The 18056-nt window shown below is 36.0% G+C and overlaps 1 protein-coding gene across 11 annotated transcripts in view; it reads left to right on the top strand.

Annotated features, from left to right (window-relative positions):
* The window catches only part of THOC2 (THO complex 2), a 138589-nt gene that overhangs the window by 63889 nt on the left and 56644 nt on the right, over positions 1–18056 (top strand). For all 11 annotated transcript variants that reach the window (XM_041740690.1, XM_041740689.1, XM_041740688.1 and 8 more), the window contains 4 exons: positions 3881–4047; positions 14459–14551; positions 17168–17323; positions 17875–18047. In XM_041740690.1, coding sequence (XP_041596624.1) covers positions 3881–4047; positions 14459–14551; positions 17168–17323; positions 17875–18047 — 589 coding nt within the window. The remainder of the gene's footprint in view (positions 1–3880; positions 4048–14458; positions 14552–17167; positions 17324–17874; positions 18048–18056) is intronic.

Below are 18056 nucleotides of genomic sequence, written 5' to 3'. Positions count from 1 at the left end.
CCATATCACAAGTACCTGGCACATAGCAGGTGGTTAATGAATGTTTATTTAAATGAAGGACTGCATCCATGGCCATTACAGGTCTGTTACTGTTACTGCTTTATTTTTCTACTTGTTCCCTGCTTGTTCCTCAGAAGACATAAAGGCATTATATGTGTGCATATATCCCTAGTGTAGCTGGTGATAGAGGTAGGGAGCTAAGCATATGATCTCTTTCAAGATCACCTGACTTGATTCTTGGGCTACACAAAAGCCTTTCTAAGATGGTTGAGCACAAGAGTGCTTATGTTTTACCACAGCTGCCATTAGAACAAAAATTATTTTGGACATTCCAAGCTTGCTGATTGTTACTAGAGTCTTATTCTATATGAAATAACTGTTATCTAGCAAATCTTTTTTTAATATTTTATTTATTTATGAGAGAGAGAGAGGCAGAGACACAGGCAGAGGGAGAAGCAGGCTCCAATGCAGGGAGCCTGACGTGGGACTCGATCCGGGGTCTCCAGGATCACACCCTGGGCCGAAGGCGGTGCCAGACCGCTGAGCCACCAGGACTGCCCACCTAGCAAATCTTTAAGGTTTTAAAAATCATCTTTATAAATCTGTGGTTTGGTTACTTTTTCCATCTTATGGAGCAGAGGTCACTCTATTTAGTTGCAGTAAATTTGAGACATTTAATAGAAAATTCATAAGCCAGTTTTTCTTTTGTGAAAGATGCAAAGGTTAATATCTGTCATAAATAAAAGTACATATTTTCTCTTTTAGATTACTGCCTTAAATTGCACCTACAAAGAAACTGGTAGTTACTTGACAGTACAGATCACTGATAGGATAGCCTTGATACAGTAGCACTGTTAAAAAAAAAAGCAATAATGAGGGTGGTTCACATTGTAGCACATTGAAAATATAAACTTGAAAACAGTGTGAATGAAGCACAATATTCCCATGTGCCATGTTGTTCTAGTCATTTCACAAGTTTTGTGTATGTAGCTTGATGGGTAATTATCAACCAGCAATTTTTCAAAATTAAATTATATTTAATGTATCTTTTGTCATCTATGACAGAGTATTCATTTTTATTTAGTGATTGGATTTTCATATTTAGTAAATTAGGAGCAGATATAAGGCTGGAGAATTTGCTAGGTCTTACTTTCAGTGTTTACTGTCAGTGTTAGAATAGTTTAGAAGCATTTTTTTCAGTTTTATTGAGGCATACTTGACATAAACTGTATATTTTAAGTGTACAGTTTGAGTTATAACGTGTATGCATCTGTGAAAATATCACTGCAGTCTAGATAATGCACATTTACCACTGCCTTGTCCCCCCAGATTTCCTCATGCCCCTTTTGTTTCATCCTTATTCATTCTGTTTCCCCCTCTCCAGGCAACCACTGATATCTTTTCTGTCACTATAGATTAGTTTGCATTTTCTAGAATTCTTTTATAAATGGAATCATATAGTGAGTATTCTTTTTTTGTCTGGCTTACTTCATTCAGCATAATTATTTTGTGATTCATCCATGTTGCTTGTATTATTAGTTCTTTCCTTGTTTTTTCTGAGTAGTATTCTGCTGTTTTTATCTCAGTTACACTGTTCTATCGTTGGTCCATTTATGTGCTGATAGACATTTGAGATTGTACTATTACAAGTAAAGCTGCTATCAAAGATGTGTACAAGTCTTTGTATGAACATAGACATTTATTTCTCTTGGATAAATACTTAGGAATGAATTGCCTAGATCAGGGTAGTTATAAGTTTAATTCTTAAGGAAACTGCTAGTTTTTTTTTTTTTAATTTATGATAGTCACAGAGAGAGAGAGAGAGAGAGAGAGGCAGAGACATAGGCAGAAGGAGAAGCAGGCTCCATGCACCGGGAGCCCGATGTGGGATTTGATCCCGGGTCTCCAGGATCGCGCCCTGGGCCAAAGGCAGGTGCCAAACCGCTGCGCCACCCAGGGATCCCGAAACTGCTAGTTTTGCAAAGTAGTTGTACCATTTTACATTTTATATTTCCACTAGTAGCCTTTAAAAATTCCATTTGCTATTTTTTTAAAAAAGATTTTATTTTTTTTATGAGAGAGAGAGAGAGAGAGAGAGAGAGAGAGAGAGAGAGGCAGAGACACAAGCAGAGGGAGAAGCAGGTTCTCTGCAGGAAGCCTGGTGTGGGACTTGATCCCGGGTCCCCAGGATCATACCCTGGGCTGAAGATGGTGCTAAAGTGCTGAGCCACCCAGGCTGCCCCATTTGCTATTTTGGATTCATTTTTACATTCATAGGCTATACTTTTTGGGGGCACAGGGCGAGACAAAAATATTTAGAAGTTTTCTTCTCAGAACTTTTGGTAAATATTTCTTTGGAGAATTTATCAAAATCTGGAGCTCTTTTCAGTAAGACATGATCACTGTGTTAGTCTTTTTCCCCCTTAGAATGAGAAGTAGAAGAAAATGTATTCTTTGGATTTCATAAAAAGAGGAAAGAAATACTTTTTATATTTGGAGAGTTTGGTTTTCCAAGTGATTGCTAAGATACTGTGAATCAGGTATTAGTTTTATAGCATTCAATGTGACTCTGAGTGTGGAGTTAATAGAAGTAACTCTGGAAATCTCCTCTCATAAAATACCTTATATAAGAATTTTCTTTGAAAAATCTCCTAAGTCATCTATCTATAACTATAACAACACAGTTGTTCTTTCTTCCTCCAGCGTTAGAAGAAATGAGTATTTATTTGTTTGCCTCAATGAAGTGGTTAGCTTGCATTTAGGAGTTATATCTACTGAAAAATAGGTAATTCAAAATTGTAGAATTCCATTCAGCTTGATGTACAAGACATATGGGAATTGATATAAACTGAGGGAACAGCAGATTGATATTTTATGCTCACTCTGGGTCATAAGCATACATTTTATTGAGAGGAAATGGTGGGTGGAATCGCTTGTATTGTTTACATTTATTTCTTTTTGTTGTGTGCAAATGGTTGTGCATATAATATGACTGCACTATAATATAATTATGGTACAGGTGAAGCTGAATGCAAGTGGAATTAATAATGTATTAAGAATAGGGTGGCTGATAGGAATGTATTAAATCCGTGTTTATTGGCCCTTTTTAGCTTACCCCCAAGAGATTAGGAAGGATAAGTAACCAATGGAACCTAGTTAGTGCTTCTTTTGCTTTCTTTTCTGGCTCTGCCTAGATTGTTTTTCTCCTCTCTTGCCTGTGTTAGCTACACTCTTTGGTTATTTCTCCAACTCCTTGGTATTCTTCAATCTCTTCAGTATCAGTAGTATACTCGTTTTCCTCTTCGAATGTCTGCCCCAAACCATAGATATAAATCAGTGGTATGGTTATGGTTTATAGTTCTGTTGTATGTAGGATGAACTAAGAATTGATTCTAAAAATGATGTTCTGCTTTTATGAACCTGAACTTTTAACTGTTTACCAACATTCTAATTGCTTTTTAAAACATGAAAGAAAACTCTTTCCTTTAGTTGCCTAACTTGTAAATGCATTGATTGTCATATTTTCCTGAGAATTAAAAATGCGGAGCTGTTTAACTAGCCTGAGTAATCAAGAGAGTGTGGAATACAAGAAAGTTTACTTGATTGTGCATCGTAGGTCCTGGGCTCCAGCCCCAATTCTGTCATTAACCCCTTGGTAATCCTGGGCAAGTCATATTTCTCATCTGTAAAATATGGGGAGTGGACTTGATCATCTTAAAAATTATTAAGATTATCCTCTGGTGCGGGGGAAGCAAACTTGTAAAAGAAGTTGTTTTTAAAAACATTTTTATCTTATTATATGTTTTCCCTGAAAGTTAATGGTTTTATTAGAAATGATGTATAATCACTTTTGAATTTGTGTATATCTCCTCTGTTGCAGGATGCTTTAATCTGGATCCCAATAGAGTTTTGGATGTCATTTTAGAAGTATTTGAATGCAGGCCAGAACATGATGACTTCTTTATATCTTTATTAGAATCTTACATGAGTATGTGTGAACCGCAAACACTGTGTCATATTCTTGGGTTCAAATTCAAATTTTACCAGGTAAAAAAAATATGTAAGTGTATGTGTGTACATATGCATGTGTATGTGTGTGTTACAGAGAGTGATAAATCTCATTGTTTTATATGTACAACTTAATTTGAATTTTATTTGTAAATGATTTGTTTCAGCTTGGCCATTCTAGCTAAGGAGGTAGATAAATGGATAGCTACAATGCCATATGATAAGTACTGTATTAGTAGTATGAATGATGTGATGTGAAAGCCTAGAGGAAAACATAATAAATTTTAGCCTTGGGAGAGATTAGAGAAGACTTTATAGATATAACCCTTTTTAAATCTGGTCCTTGAAGGATGAGTAGGAGTTGATTGAGAGTTGTCTGTTCAGAAATAACAAATACTGTGAGTGAAGACAAGGCAGTATAAATGTATATAACTGATTGAAAAAACGGTACATAGTCTGATGTGGCTGGATTGTAAGATACAGGGGAAAGAAGGGACAGGAAGTGAAATCGGAAAGGTAGGCACACTTTAGATTGTCAAGGGCCTTGACTACTGTGTTGAGTTAGAATTTTATTACACAGATGGTGACCGTGGGAATTCTTTTATGGACGTGGATAAATTATTGAGGCATTTTACATTATTTTTCATTTAAACTACTATAATAATTATATCTAATAAATCTGTGCCTCTGATTATTTCTCTTTCAATCCATTTTTCATATTATTACTACTATTACATTCTTTTTTTAATTAAAGATTTTATTTATTCATGAGAGAGAGAGAGAGGCAGAGACATAGGCAGAGGAATAAGCAGGCCCTCTGCAGAAGCCCGGTGTGGAATTCAATCATGGACCCCAGGATCACACCCTGAGTCAAAGGCAGACGTTCAACAGCTGAGCCACCCAGGTGTCCCTCTACTGTTACATTCTAGAAGAGATCAAATTGCTCCAAAACCTTTGTAGGATAAAATTCAAACTTCTAAACGTGGCAGAAAAGGCTCTTTACAATTTAGCCCCATTCTTTCTTTCCAGCCTCATCTTTAATAGTCCCCCCCCCACTCAAATCTTAATATTCTAGTCATATTAAATTACTAGCCATTTTTTTGAACTTAGGTATAGATATTGTTTTATTTAGGCCTTTATTTATATGCAGTTCCTTATAACTAGAAACTCTTACTTAGCCCTCTCACCTGTCTTTTCTTTGTCTTGAGGACGCTTCTATTCTTTTTTTTTTTTTTTTTTAGATTTTATTTATTTATTCCTGAGAGACATACAGAGAGAGAGGCAGAGACATAGGCAGAGGGAGAAGCAGGCTCCATGCAGGGAGCCCGATGTGGGACTTGATCCCGGGACTCCAGGATCACGCCCTCGGCCAAAGGCAGGCACTATACCGCTGAGCCACTCAGGGATCCCCCAAGGACACTTCTGTTCTTTAAGTTCAAGTGCTGCTTGTTCTGTAAAGTCTTGCTGGACCTTCACCCCTTTGGAATTGGTAATTTCTTAATCTCTATTTTCACAAAACTTGACACAGACTTCTGGCACTTATCAGGTTATATTAGCATAAACAGGCAGCCCTGGTGGCTTAGTGGTTTAGCGCTGCCTTCAGCCCAGGGCGTGATCCTGGAGACCCGGGATCGAGTCCCACATCAGGCTCCCAGCATGGAGCCTGCTTCTCCCTCTGCCTGCCTCTCTCTCTCTCTCTCTCTGTTTATCTCTAATAAAAAAAAATCTTATATTAGCATAAACTACATCTGTGTCTATATTTTACTAATTTTTCTGGATTAATATACTGCTTAGCCTATAGTAAACGCTCACTAATTGTAAATGACTGATCTATGTTTTTAGGAAGAGGACTTTCATGATCGTATGGAAGATTTTAATTTAATAAGGCTTTATTGTCCCTTTGGTATAGCTTTCCTAATTTGTCTACCTGCCTGGGATACTCAGTCAAGAAATACTCATTTATGGAATGTTTTTTTTTTCATTTATGGAATGTTTATCATACGCTGTTGCTTTGCTAGGCACTGACGATATTCGGGTAAAGACGGTCTATTCCTGTCCACTGGAGCTCAAATTCAGGATAGTAAGAGGATTTCTTTTAGGATTCTCAAATGATAACACCACTTAATGTCTCTGGTTATCTTTTATTTTCCAGTTTTTGGGATGCTCCAGAAGAGAAATCAGTTCAGAACTTCATATAGCATTTTGATACAAATAAGACACATGGCAGGGTTTTTAGGCAAGATTATCTTTGTTCAAAAATTAGTGATCTCAGCTTTCCCTGTTTCTACTAGCAGCTGGGGAGTCCACTCTTAGTACAGGGAAAGAAAAGTTGAAGTATTTATCACATCTTAAGAGGTACTGTGTTTGCTTTGAGTTTGAGAACATGAAGCCAACTGCTGAAGTGACAGGGTAGCTGAAATTTAACTTGAGCTTAATTAATTAGAATATAGGTGAGGGCTTTGGAGACTGTAGGTTTCAGAGTATATTACAGTGAATAATGATGTCCTACTGTATAACATCAAGTATTGTTAGTTGAATGTGAGTTTTAGAATCTTAAAATTTTTACATGAAAATATTCCTTATAATGGTAATACTTTTGAGCTGAATTTAAAATATCCTTGGGGGTTTGACATTGTTGGAATAATTTTTTTTAATAGATGATGGGCCCTTTTCTTATATAAGAAGTACCCAGTCAAGAAACATTTGACTTAGAAATAACCTATTATTGGAAAGTGTAACCCTCATATTGCTCTGTGTAATACCATTCCTTTGTTTCTGCTACTTGAACTATCTTATACAAATCCACAGACTGAAGGACCACTGAAGGTGGAGGAAGAAATGTCAAAGGTTTTAGATAATTTGTGGTCTGGGAGGTAAAGTAAGGACAGCCGTGAAAATGAAGAGCATAAAAGCCTAGGAATTGGCTCCTAGGCATATATGGTCAGCCTTGTGTATTGGTCCCTCGCCTTACTCCACCATCCCTTTTCCTATCACTACCTGAAAATGTTCATTCTTGTTGCCCACAACCCATATTTTTATCAATTGGGAATTACTTGGATGAATAAGCTTTTTTTTTCCCCTTAATGCTAGAACTTCTAGGCAAAGCTCATTATATGCTATGAAGTCAGTGAGAGTGATTTTATCCTAGTTTCAACCCAGGATCAGCTATACTGGATGTTTTGATTTAGAAGGGTGGCGTGGAATGTAAGCAGGTTGAGAGCACACTTTGGAAAATTTGGCAGACACATTTGCTTGATTCCCTAACAGAGATGGTTATAATAGAGGGCTTAGGGACAGCATGAGGGATCAGCACAAAGGACAGAAAGGAGTACTAGAAAGTGCGAGGGTACCAAAAGATAAACTTGGCTGGTGTTGTCTTGCCACAGGAAAGAGGAAGGAGATGAGGACTCTTACCCATATCACAGTCCCTTGGTTTCTGGATTCAAAACACAACAATAGGAGTAATAGTGGTATAATGGCTAGGCATTGTTATAACCTAAATTCACTCACATAAGAGATATTGATTGGGGGTATCTGGGTTCAGTCAGTTAAGTGTCCAACTCTTGGTCTCAGCTCAGGTCTTGATCTCAGGGTCATGAGTTCAAGCCCTGCGTTGGGCTCCACGTGTGGAGCCCACTTAAAAAAATATTGATCTTTGGAGCACCTGGCTGACTTGGTTGGTGGAGCATGAGACTCTTGATCTTGAGGTTGTGAGTTGGGTATAGAGATTACTTAAAAAAAAAAAATAAGGGCTGCCTGGGTGGTTTAGCACTGCCTTCAGTCCAGGGCGTGATCCTAGAGACCCGGGATCGAGTCCCACGTCAGGCTCCCTGCATGGAGCCTGCTTCTCCCTCTGCCTGTCTCTGCCTCTCTCTGTGTCTCTATGAATAAATAAATCTTTAAACAAAATAAAATATTTGATAAAAAAGGAAACATTGATTGAGTACTTCTTATGTGCCAGGTAATAATGTTCTAAGTGCTGGGGCTACATCTGTAAACAAATTCTTCCCTTCATGATGCTTACTTTTGAGGTAAATTATATGGTATGTTAGAAGGTGATCAATGAGATGAGGCAAACAAAATGTAGAGCAGAGTAGAGGAAGAGTGCGAGTGATAGAGTGGTAGGTTGCAATGTTACATAGAATAGTGAGCATATACCTCATTGAAAAGGTAAATTTAAACAATGAAACAAAGGATGTGAGGTTTAAACTGTGCAGATATCTGGGGAAGAGGTACTAGGCAAAGAGAACAGCCAAAAAGAGAATAAGGTGACCAGTGTGGCTGGATTAGACTGATGGGAAGAGTGGTAGGAGATGAGGTCAAAGATGAGAGAACACATCACATAAAGCTAGTGTTGCAAGATTTTGGACTTTGATGGTGGGGTGAAGCTGTTGGAGGATTTTGAGTAGGAGAGTGATGTGATCTGACTTTTTTGTTCAAACTGTTTTGTTCAAACTGTTTTGTTCAAAACTGTTTTGTTCAAACTGTTTTGTTCAAACAATGATCAGGTCAGAGGCCATGTGTTTTATTTGTTAGGATTATTCAGTCTCTTAATTTAGAATAGTGTATCCTCCCATTCCTTTAATGGCATTGACTTGTTGAAAAGAACATTACCATAGAAGACTCCATTAGTCTTCCAAGTATTATTAGATTTATCTGATTGCTTTTTCGTGGTTGGTTAAATTTGTTCTTTGTCACCAGTCTTGTCTTTTGTACTTAGATCTCAGAGCTTGACCATGTTCAGGTAAAATATTTAATTCCACAAGACTTCACAGGTTGTGCTATATGTTTCATATCATGTAACATCTCATACCTGTCTGACTTTTAATGTCCTAGTAAGCTGATGACAGTCTTATCCCTCCATTCAACAATGACATTTTCCCTCATATTAATAGGAAGTTATCTGTATGTTGATACTTTGGCACCACGTGAATATCCAGTTTTTCATTAACCTTACATTACGTGGCTTAGAATACATGGATGATCCTTTCCTGAGTCAATTGTTACCTTAGGGGTTCCGAATTGTTGATTTACTAATGTTATCATGCCTTCCACATTTATTAGCTATCATTTTTCTGTACAGAAGAATTGTCCTTTATCAACTTGGGTTGCGTGGTTACACTGAAATACAGTTCCTACTGGAATGGCAGGATGATTCCTTCACTTCCTCCCCCCACTATTAATTACTAGCTATCAGAGTAAAGGGTTTTTTTCAGTAGTGGCCTCTAATGGTGATATGAGTGGTATGGATATGAGAGAGAGAGATAAGAGACAGAAGACATTGTGTGCATGTGTATTTTGACTTAGGTTTTCAGTGAATTGATATGGTTAATGTGCAGTGGAAGTTGATCTTCCGAATAGATTTCGAAGGTAGAGCCAATAGTATTTGTTGGTTCATTAAATACAGAATGTGAAGAAGTAGAGTTAAGGCTATTTCTAACCTCTTTTTTGGACTGAGCAGCAAAAAGGATGGTGTTATATCAATTGAGATAGGGTAAATTTCAGGTGGAATGGGTTTGGTGTACCTGGGGTGGGAATCAGGAATTTCAGTTTTGCATAATGCTGAGTTTGAGATGTCTTAGATATCTAGGTGAGACTTTGATTAAATAATTTGATGTACAGATCTGCTGTTCAGGAGAAAGGACTGGGTCAGAAATAGAAATGTAGATGATCTATAAAGTTGTGATACTGGATGAAATCACCAAGAGTTGGGTATAGAGAGACAGAGAAGAGAACCAGTGCTGAGCCTTGGCACTCCGATGTTAAAGGGCCTGGGGAAGAGGAGGAATCAGCAAAGGAGATAGAGAAATAATATATAAGGTAAGAGGAAAACAAAGAGAATATAGCATCTTGGAAACTAAATGAAAGAAGCAATGATGAACTTTGTTTAATGCCCTGATAGGTCATTTAAGATGAGGACTAAAATTTGTTCATTGGATTTATCATTGGGGAGGGCAAAACTAGCCATTTTGGTAAAGTTGGATTGGTGTTAGAGAATGGGGAGAGTAGAATTGGAGATCGTGAGAGTAGACAACTCTAAAGCAGTTAATACAAAGAGGCATAAAGGTAGCTGCCAGGGGAAGTGAGCTCAAGAGATTATTCTTTGAAGATGAGAGAACACATATTTATGCTAATGGGAATGATTGAGTAGAAAGGAAGAAAACTGTAGGAAAGGAGGAGAGAGTTATTGGAGTAATGTTCTTGGATAGAGAGAATGGAGTTTAGGGCATCAGTGGATGGATTAACTTTGGGAGCATAGAGAATTCATCTAGAAAAGCAGCATATGTAGGTGGATGGATATGGTGGTGAGAGTTTGTAGAAATTTCACTCATTGTTCCAGTTTTCTTACTAAAATAGAAAATAAGGTCATCAGCTGAGAGAGGATGAGGGAGAGGAGGTATTGGAGGTTAGGAGAGAAGGTAGGAAATAATTATATAGGAGAGAGGAGAATGAATGAATGAATGAATGAATGAATGAATGAATGAATGAATGAGAGAAATAGAGTGTGACTGTCCAGCAGCATTAAGGATCCATTTGAGGGTAGAGATGTGAAACTGACATTTTGGAAGGAATGTAGGTATTGGTAATATTAAAGTTTAGGATATAGAATGAATGGCTGAGATGGGGTAGAAGAGAAGATCTTTGGAAGAGAGAAGTTCCAGGAGCCAAGAGGCCGGCATGATGGAAATATCACTTACATATATATGAAAGTCTCCAAAAATTAAGGAATAGAATTGGACAGAGTGACAGTGAGTCAGAAGCTATAAGATCATTGCTAAATGAAGGACAGTGACCCAGGAGTCCATAGATGGCAAGAGTAGGACATAACTGAAAATGGAAGAGTAGGGAACTCCAGAGCTCTGTCCCTCCATGAAAGCAACTAATGAGCTGGTAAAAACTGTCAATCAGCTTTTACGAATTCTGGGTTTTAGTTTTCAACAAGAAATAATGAAGTATGCAGTGAAACAAACTCTGGCTCATTCATAAGGGAAAAAAAATAGACACTATCCCTGAGCAAGTCCAGGTGATTACTTATTAGATCATTTAAATCACAGTCCTAAATATGCTTATGATTTATAGGAAACCAGGAGCAAAGAGCTAAAGGAGACCAAGCAATATAAAAAAAGAGAAATTATATATAAAAAAGGGAACCAAACAGATTCTGGAGTCAAAAATCATGATAATTGAAATGAAAATTGCACTAGTGGAGTACAACAGCAGACTGAAGAAACAATCAGCCAACTTGATGAGCCAGTTGAGGTTATCCAGTATGAGGAGCAGAAAGAGAAAAGAATGAAGAAAAATGAAGAGTCTAAGACAATAGGTTACCATCCAGTACCAATATTTACATTGGAGTACCAGAAGCAGAGGAGAGAGAAAGGGACAAGAACGCATGTTTGAAAAAAAATAATGGCTGAAAACTTCCCAAATTTGATAAAAGCTATGAATCTACACATCTAAGAAACTACAAACACCAAGCAGATGAATTCAAAGAGAGCCACACCAAGACATATTATAATTATACTCAAATTGTTGAAAGCCAGAGACAGAGAATTTTGAAAGCGATAAAACAGATATGACCCATTATGTACAAAAGATCTTCAATAAGATTAACAGCTGATTTCTCTTCAGAAGATAGTGGGGTGGCATATATAAAGTGCTGAAAGAACAAAATTGTCAATAAAGAATTCTGTATTCAGTAAAACTATCCTTCAAAGAGATTATGACATTCCAAGATAAACAAAAGTTGGGGGAATTTGTTGCTAGTTGACTGCCTTACAAGAAATGCTAGAGTCCTTTGAGCTGAAATTAAAGGACACTAGATAATAATTTGAAGCCATATGAAGAAATAACACTGGTAAAGGTATTTACATAGGTAAACATAAAAGCCAGTATTATTGTATTTTTTATTTGTAGCTCATTTTACATGATTTAAAAGATAAAAGAATAAGACAGTAGTTATAAATTTAATTGGCAAACAATAAATATAGAAGGGGGAGGGATTGAGATGTATAGGTACAGAGTTTTTGTATACTACTGAAGCTAAGTTAGTATTGGTTCAAACTAGATTAAGTTTAAAATATCACTTGCAATACCCATGGTAACCACTAGGAAAATAAAAAACAGAAAAGGAAAGAAGGGAATGAAAAGACTTCACTACAGAAAAACAAAAAACAAAAAAAAACAAAAACATAAAAGAAGGCAATAATGGAAGAAATGAGGAATAAATTAGGAATAAATGAGGAATAAATAATATAATACCTGTAGAAAACAAATAGAAAAATGGCAAATGTCCTTCCTTTTCAGTAATTACTTTAAATGTAAATGGATTAAAATTTGTGATCAAAAGGCAGTTTGGCAGAATGTATAAAACATGATTCAACTATATGCTCTCTATAAGCAACTCACTTGAAATTCAAAGATAGAAATATATTCAAAGTGGAAGTATGAAAATAGATATCCTATGCAAATAGTATCCACGAGAGAGCTGGGGTGGCTATTGTATATTAGATATATGTTAAAGTCTATTTAAGAATTTTACAATACACAGCAAAGGACATTATATATTGATAAAAGAGTCAGCCCATTAAGAAGATAAAACAGTTGTAAACACATTTGCACTAAACAGAGCCTCAAAATTTATGAAGCATACATTAACAGAATTGCAAGGAGAAATATTTCTGCAACAGTTGTTAGACATTTCCATACCCCACCCCACTCTCATTAATGGATAGAACAACTAGACAAAAGGAAATAGAGGACTTAAACAGCCACATAAACCAATTAGACTTAATATACATAGAACACTACCTAGCAACAGTAGATTACATATTTTTTCAAGTGTGCATGGGATGTTCTCCATGATAGACTCTGGTCACAAAACACATCTCAATAAGTTTAATACTTTGAAATCCTACAAAATATCTTCTTTGACCACAGTGGAATGGAACTAGACCACAGCAATAGTAAGGGATTATGAGTGACTGGAAATTCAAAATTGGGTGGGCTTAAAGGGAGGGTAGAGGGAGAATAATCTGAAAACAACTATAAAAAGCGAAGATGAATCATACCCTACCTCCAGGCCTAGTAGGTGTGAGGGGTCTGGAGAAAAGAGCCACTGCTTGACTGGATTACAGTGAGAGTAGTGTTCCTGGGGCGTCTTAGGCTCTCTTTGAGCAGGACGGTAGAAGGAACAGTTAGAGGATAGGCTCAGGATATATATATAGAGGGTTTTGCTGAGGACGGATTATGAATTCCAGAGGATTCCATGGAAGGTTTTCAAGAATACAGAATGACAGATTAGGACAGAACAGGGATTGTACAGAGCAATATGAAGATAGTATGGGAGTTGATGTTTGGCCCAGGAGTCGGGCTTCTTGTGTTGAACTCATTGAAACACAGAAATAAGGGGAGTAATGAGGGTGTTTTTGATGGATTCAAGTCAGATAATAAGCTTTTGTGGGTTTGCTCTGAAACCCTGACTACCATTTGTTTTTATGGGAAAGTGAAATGTTTTGATACTAAATAACCATTTATATACATTTAGAATTAAACTTTTGTGAAGTTGAAGACTTACCTGTCTTAAAAAATACAGTGAACAGTGCCTTTTTTATATGATATCCATTAGTTTGGTTAGCTTCCTATGTTATATCCATAACACTTACCACAATTGTGAGGAGCCTTGCAAAGATTTTGCTTTTAGTGTTGAGTAGAAGCAGAACATAATGTACTGTCATTGTTTGCTTTTTATTTGCATCTGGCCATTTAGTAATTGCTAGTTGTCGCGACTTCTTCCATTCAGCTGACCACAAGCAGTTTAAGAATAGGGGAAAATTCTTCTTGATAACATTCAAATATCCTTCTGTTTCTGTGCAGGGTCCACAGGGCTGGCCTGGAATTGGACATTCTATATTTTGAAATGTTGATTTATCCATATGTAATATGTATAGACACCTGTTTTGAAGGGGAAATCAGTTGACAAGCAGATATATTTAACACAAAACCCAAGAAGTAAAATAGGGAGAAAAGTGTAAAGTAGACACAGTTCAGCACTTCCAAATTTGCATTCTTGTCTATTTGCATCTCCACTGAGAAAAACTTGAAAAGCAAGTTAAGAAAACACACGTATAAACAAAACCTAAAACTAAGTATTATGCAATATAAAATCTCACTTCGTTTTCAGATTTTGTTGAAATATTAGCATGCATTGTAAAATGTGTCCATTTTTGAAACCTTTATTTGTGTTCATCAGAAGATGTTTGACTGTGAAAAGGGATGTTGACCTAATTATCTTTGTCCTCAATTCAGATGTATGTTCAGGAAGAACAATGAAGCTTATCATTTATTGATCTAGTTATTTGGTGTAATTGTTCTTAATTATTGATAGGTAAAGGATATGATTTTAGTTGCACTTTATGCGCTAAACAAACTTTTTTGTTTGTTTTTCAAGGAACCAAATGGAGAGACTCCTTCATCTTTATACAGAGTTGCAGCAGTACTTCTACAGTTTAATCTTATTGATTTAGATGATCTTTATGTACATGTAAGTCAAATGGGCTGCTAAGAATATTTGGTTGTCCATCCCAGGGGTGGGAAGAGGAGTAGGCAGCCATATAGCACTTCAAGGTTGGTTCTAGGGTCTCAAGTTTTAAGTTTTGAAGCCATAATGCACATTATTGCTTTGTGTTAACTTTATGAAGTAAATTAATATAATTCTTCGACAAACTATGGAAATTAAATACCTTCTGTCACTCTTAGTTCCAGGTTGGATATGAAGTTCTTAATTGTTAGCAGAGTATGTCTCATGGGAAGAGAGGCCAAGTTCTAACCAATGTGGCTTTAGACTTCTGTCTTATATGCAAATTATCAGAAATATGAGATTATCTAGATACTTTTTCCTTCTCCCCAGCTGTTAATTTTAGGCATTCAAGATGAATGGAGAACTCTTTATATTCTTTAATGGCTTTTCTTGTGTTTTTACTGGGTAGTAAATAAATAGTATTGTGCTTTTATTGCTGGATCCAGGATCTAGAAGAGTGTGTATGTGATTGTGATTGATGACCTCCAGTTTAACAACAGTTTAGCCTGTCAGTTTGAAAAAACTAGGTTTGGTATAGAAATTTTTGTTTTATTTGGCTGTACATTAGGATACCAATGGACTTAAACCTGTCTAAAGCTGACATCATCTTCACTGTCTTTGTAATCACTTTGTCACTTTCTGGTCTCTCGTACTGTGGTTACAGACTTGAACGAAACTCAGTCTCTACCTTGGAAGCAGTCATAGTCTAGCAATGGAGGAAACACTTTGCATTATGTAATAACTACTATATTGGAGGTATTCACCAAGTGTTGTGGGGGCTCAGAATAGATAGTAACCATGTTTGTCGGGGGGGATTTTGGAAGGCTTTTCCAAACTAGTAATGTTAGGAGTTTGGATTTTTTCTTATTGCAAGTAGAGAGCCATTCAAGATTTAAAGGAGAAAAGTGATATACAAACTGAGAATGGAATGGAATGTTGGTCAGAAAAAGGGGAATTCAAAGACAGGTATAAGTTTATGGGCAAGTGTAGACTGGTAGGACAAATGGAAAGATGATAGATGATGATAGATTTATTACTGAATTGTTTGAGTTTAACAATAAATGCAAGTGGCCTAAGTGTTCCTGTTAAGTTGTCAAAGATTTTCAGATGGGATTAAAAACCCATTTATTGTTTATTTTTCACATGAGACTTCTAAAACCTAAGGAAAAAGGAACGTTGAAGGTAAAACGGTGGGAAAAATATATCAGGGAAGTTATTATTGTTAGACAAAATGGACTTTTTGGCAAAAAGAGATAGTCACTTCATAATAAATAAAGTTGTGTTCACTAGGAAAATAAAACATTTATAACTTTATATGCACTTAATTACATATTCTCCAAGTACAAAAAACTAGAAACTGAGAGGAACTATAAGAAGAAACTTACAGGGATGCTTGGCTGGCTCAGTAGGTAGAGCATGCAACTCTTGATCTCAGGGTTGTGAGTTTGAGCCCCATGTTGAATATAGAGATTACTTAAAAAAATAAAAGAAGAAATTTACAGTTTATTCATTATAATGGGAGATTTTTAGAGGCAATTGCATTAATCTGGGTAAAAGATGAAGACGTATGGCAGGTACATAAGTAAAGCAATAAAAATAGGTCTGATGGACAGTTGGAAAGCAGGAAGAATGAGAAAAAGTCTTGCTTACATCCTTGCCATCAGTGCCTGGTGACTTTTCTTCTGCCCCCATTTTTGACTGATGGGATGAAGTCTACAATATGTAGTTTAATATTTCACTATGTTTCCTTTTATTGTTTAGTGTTTATTTACTTTGCATTAGACTTAGTTACTGAAGTAGATTATGTATTTCTAGAGGCAGGAATGCTTTTATAGCCCACCATTGTGCCTAGCAGAAACTACTAAATAATTTGTTGGCTATATTTTCGTGTTGGGTGTTTCATTTATTTTATGAAATATCTACATTAACCATCTTCCACTCATACAAGATGGCTGTACTGGAGATAATTGATTCTTTTTTCATAGTGGAAGGTCGACTATACATAATACATATTACTTTCTCTTTTGTAATAAGCTAGAAACTAGTTTGTGATTTAAGTCATCAAATAGGTATTAGAAAATGAAAAGTGAGATGTCAGATTGCTCGTAATTTTTTTACTTGAGATTTTTCACCTAGAGGAATTAAATTTGCCCCTTCATGTAATTCAGTAGCTCAGCTCTCCCAAAATGGATCCATATACAGTACTTTATTTAATTTGGAGTTTGACCTTTAAAGGGGAAATCTGTGATATTTTTAATGGAACAGGTACACATTTTCTTGGGTAAACTAATAAATTCAATGATAAACTGTTGTATTATTGGTTTAGTATAGGAACTCTAACATAAAGAAGAGATGGAACTTAAAACTACTACCTGATTTTAAAAGGTGTATAAAATTCAAGTACTTAACTCTGTTAGATTATAAGAAAATAATGGAGAGAAACTTATTTTAAAGGCAAATCATGGTCATTAATAGGCTAGACCTTATTTATAGTTTTATCAATTGAGAGTAGACAGTGTTGCTTTTTATGTATACAAATAGTATTAGCTGTTCTATGAAACTTTAATGAACCATTTTTAGCTTCTTCCAGCTGATAATTGCATTATGGATGAACACAAACGAGAAATTGTGGAAGCTAAGCAAATTGTTAGAAAACTTACAATGGTTGTATTGTCTTCTGAAAAAATTGATGAGCGAGAGAAAGAAAAGGAAAAAGAAGAGGAGAAAGTAGAGAAGGTATATATGGTTCCTTTTTGTAAAATTAACATTGCCTTCTGGATTTAGAATTATGGGAGAATAATTTATTAATTTTGATTGTGGTGAAATCTGGTTTTTGGAATACTAATTTGAAGAGATGGTTTTATTTTTAATCTGATACCTTCCCAAAAGAGGCTGCCATATTTTTTTCTTACTTAAATTTCAAAATGTATTCTAAGTAAAATATATGGCTATATTTGCGCTCTGTGTATTAATGTCTTCAAGTCCTAAGGGGATTCTCAAAGATGAATGAATTCTAGTTCCCTATGGCACAGTTAAACATTAAATAGAACTTAATTTCAGGCCTAAAAAACTTTCATGCTGTGTCTCCTAAAAAGCATATCCTGTTGTTTTTTTCGATAGCTAAAAAACTTGATTGTACTTTCAGGGAAATATTGCATTTCCCATGAGTGGCAGCTGTTGCTGATATACATTATTATGGTGTTTAACTCAATTTTTTAAAATAAAATAATACTGACCTTTATCAGAATCTGTATTCTGAGTATCTTCACTGTAATTGTTCATTTTAGCCACCTGACAACCAAAAACTTGGTTTGTTGGAAGCCTTGTTAAAGATTGGTGATTGGCAGCACGCACAGAACATTATGGATCAGATGCCTCCATACTATGCAGCTTCACATAAGCTAATAGCCCTTGCTATTTGCAAGCTTATTCACATAACTATTGAGCCTCTCTACCGAAGGTATGTTAC

The sequence above is a fragment of the Vulpes lagopus genome, chromosome X (genome assembly GCF_018345385.1).
Source record: "Vulpes lagopus strain Blue_001 chromosome X, ASM1834538v1, whole genome shotgun sequence".
Classification (NCBI taxonomy): domain Eukaryota; kingdom Metazoa; phylum Chordata; class Mammalia; order Carnivora; family Canidae; genus Vulpes; species Vulpes lagopus.
The sequence above is the reverse complement of the archived record's forward strand: the minus strand, read 5'-3'. Positions and strand labels throughout refer to the sequence as shown.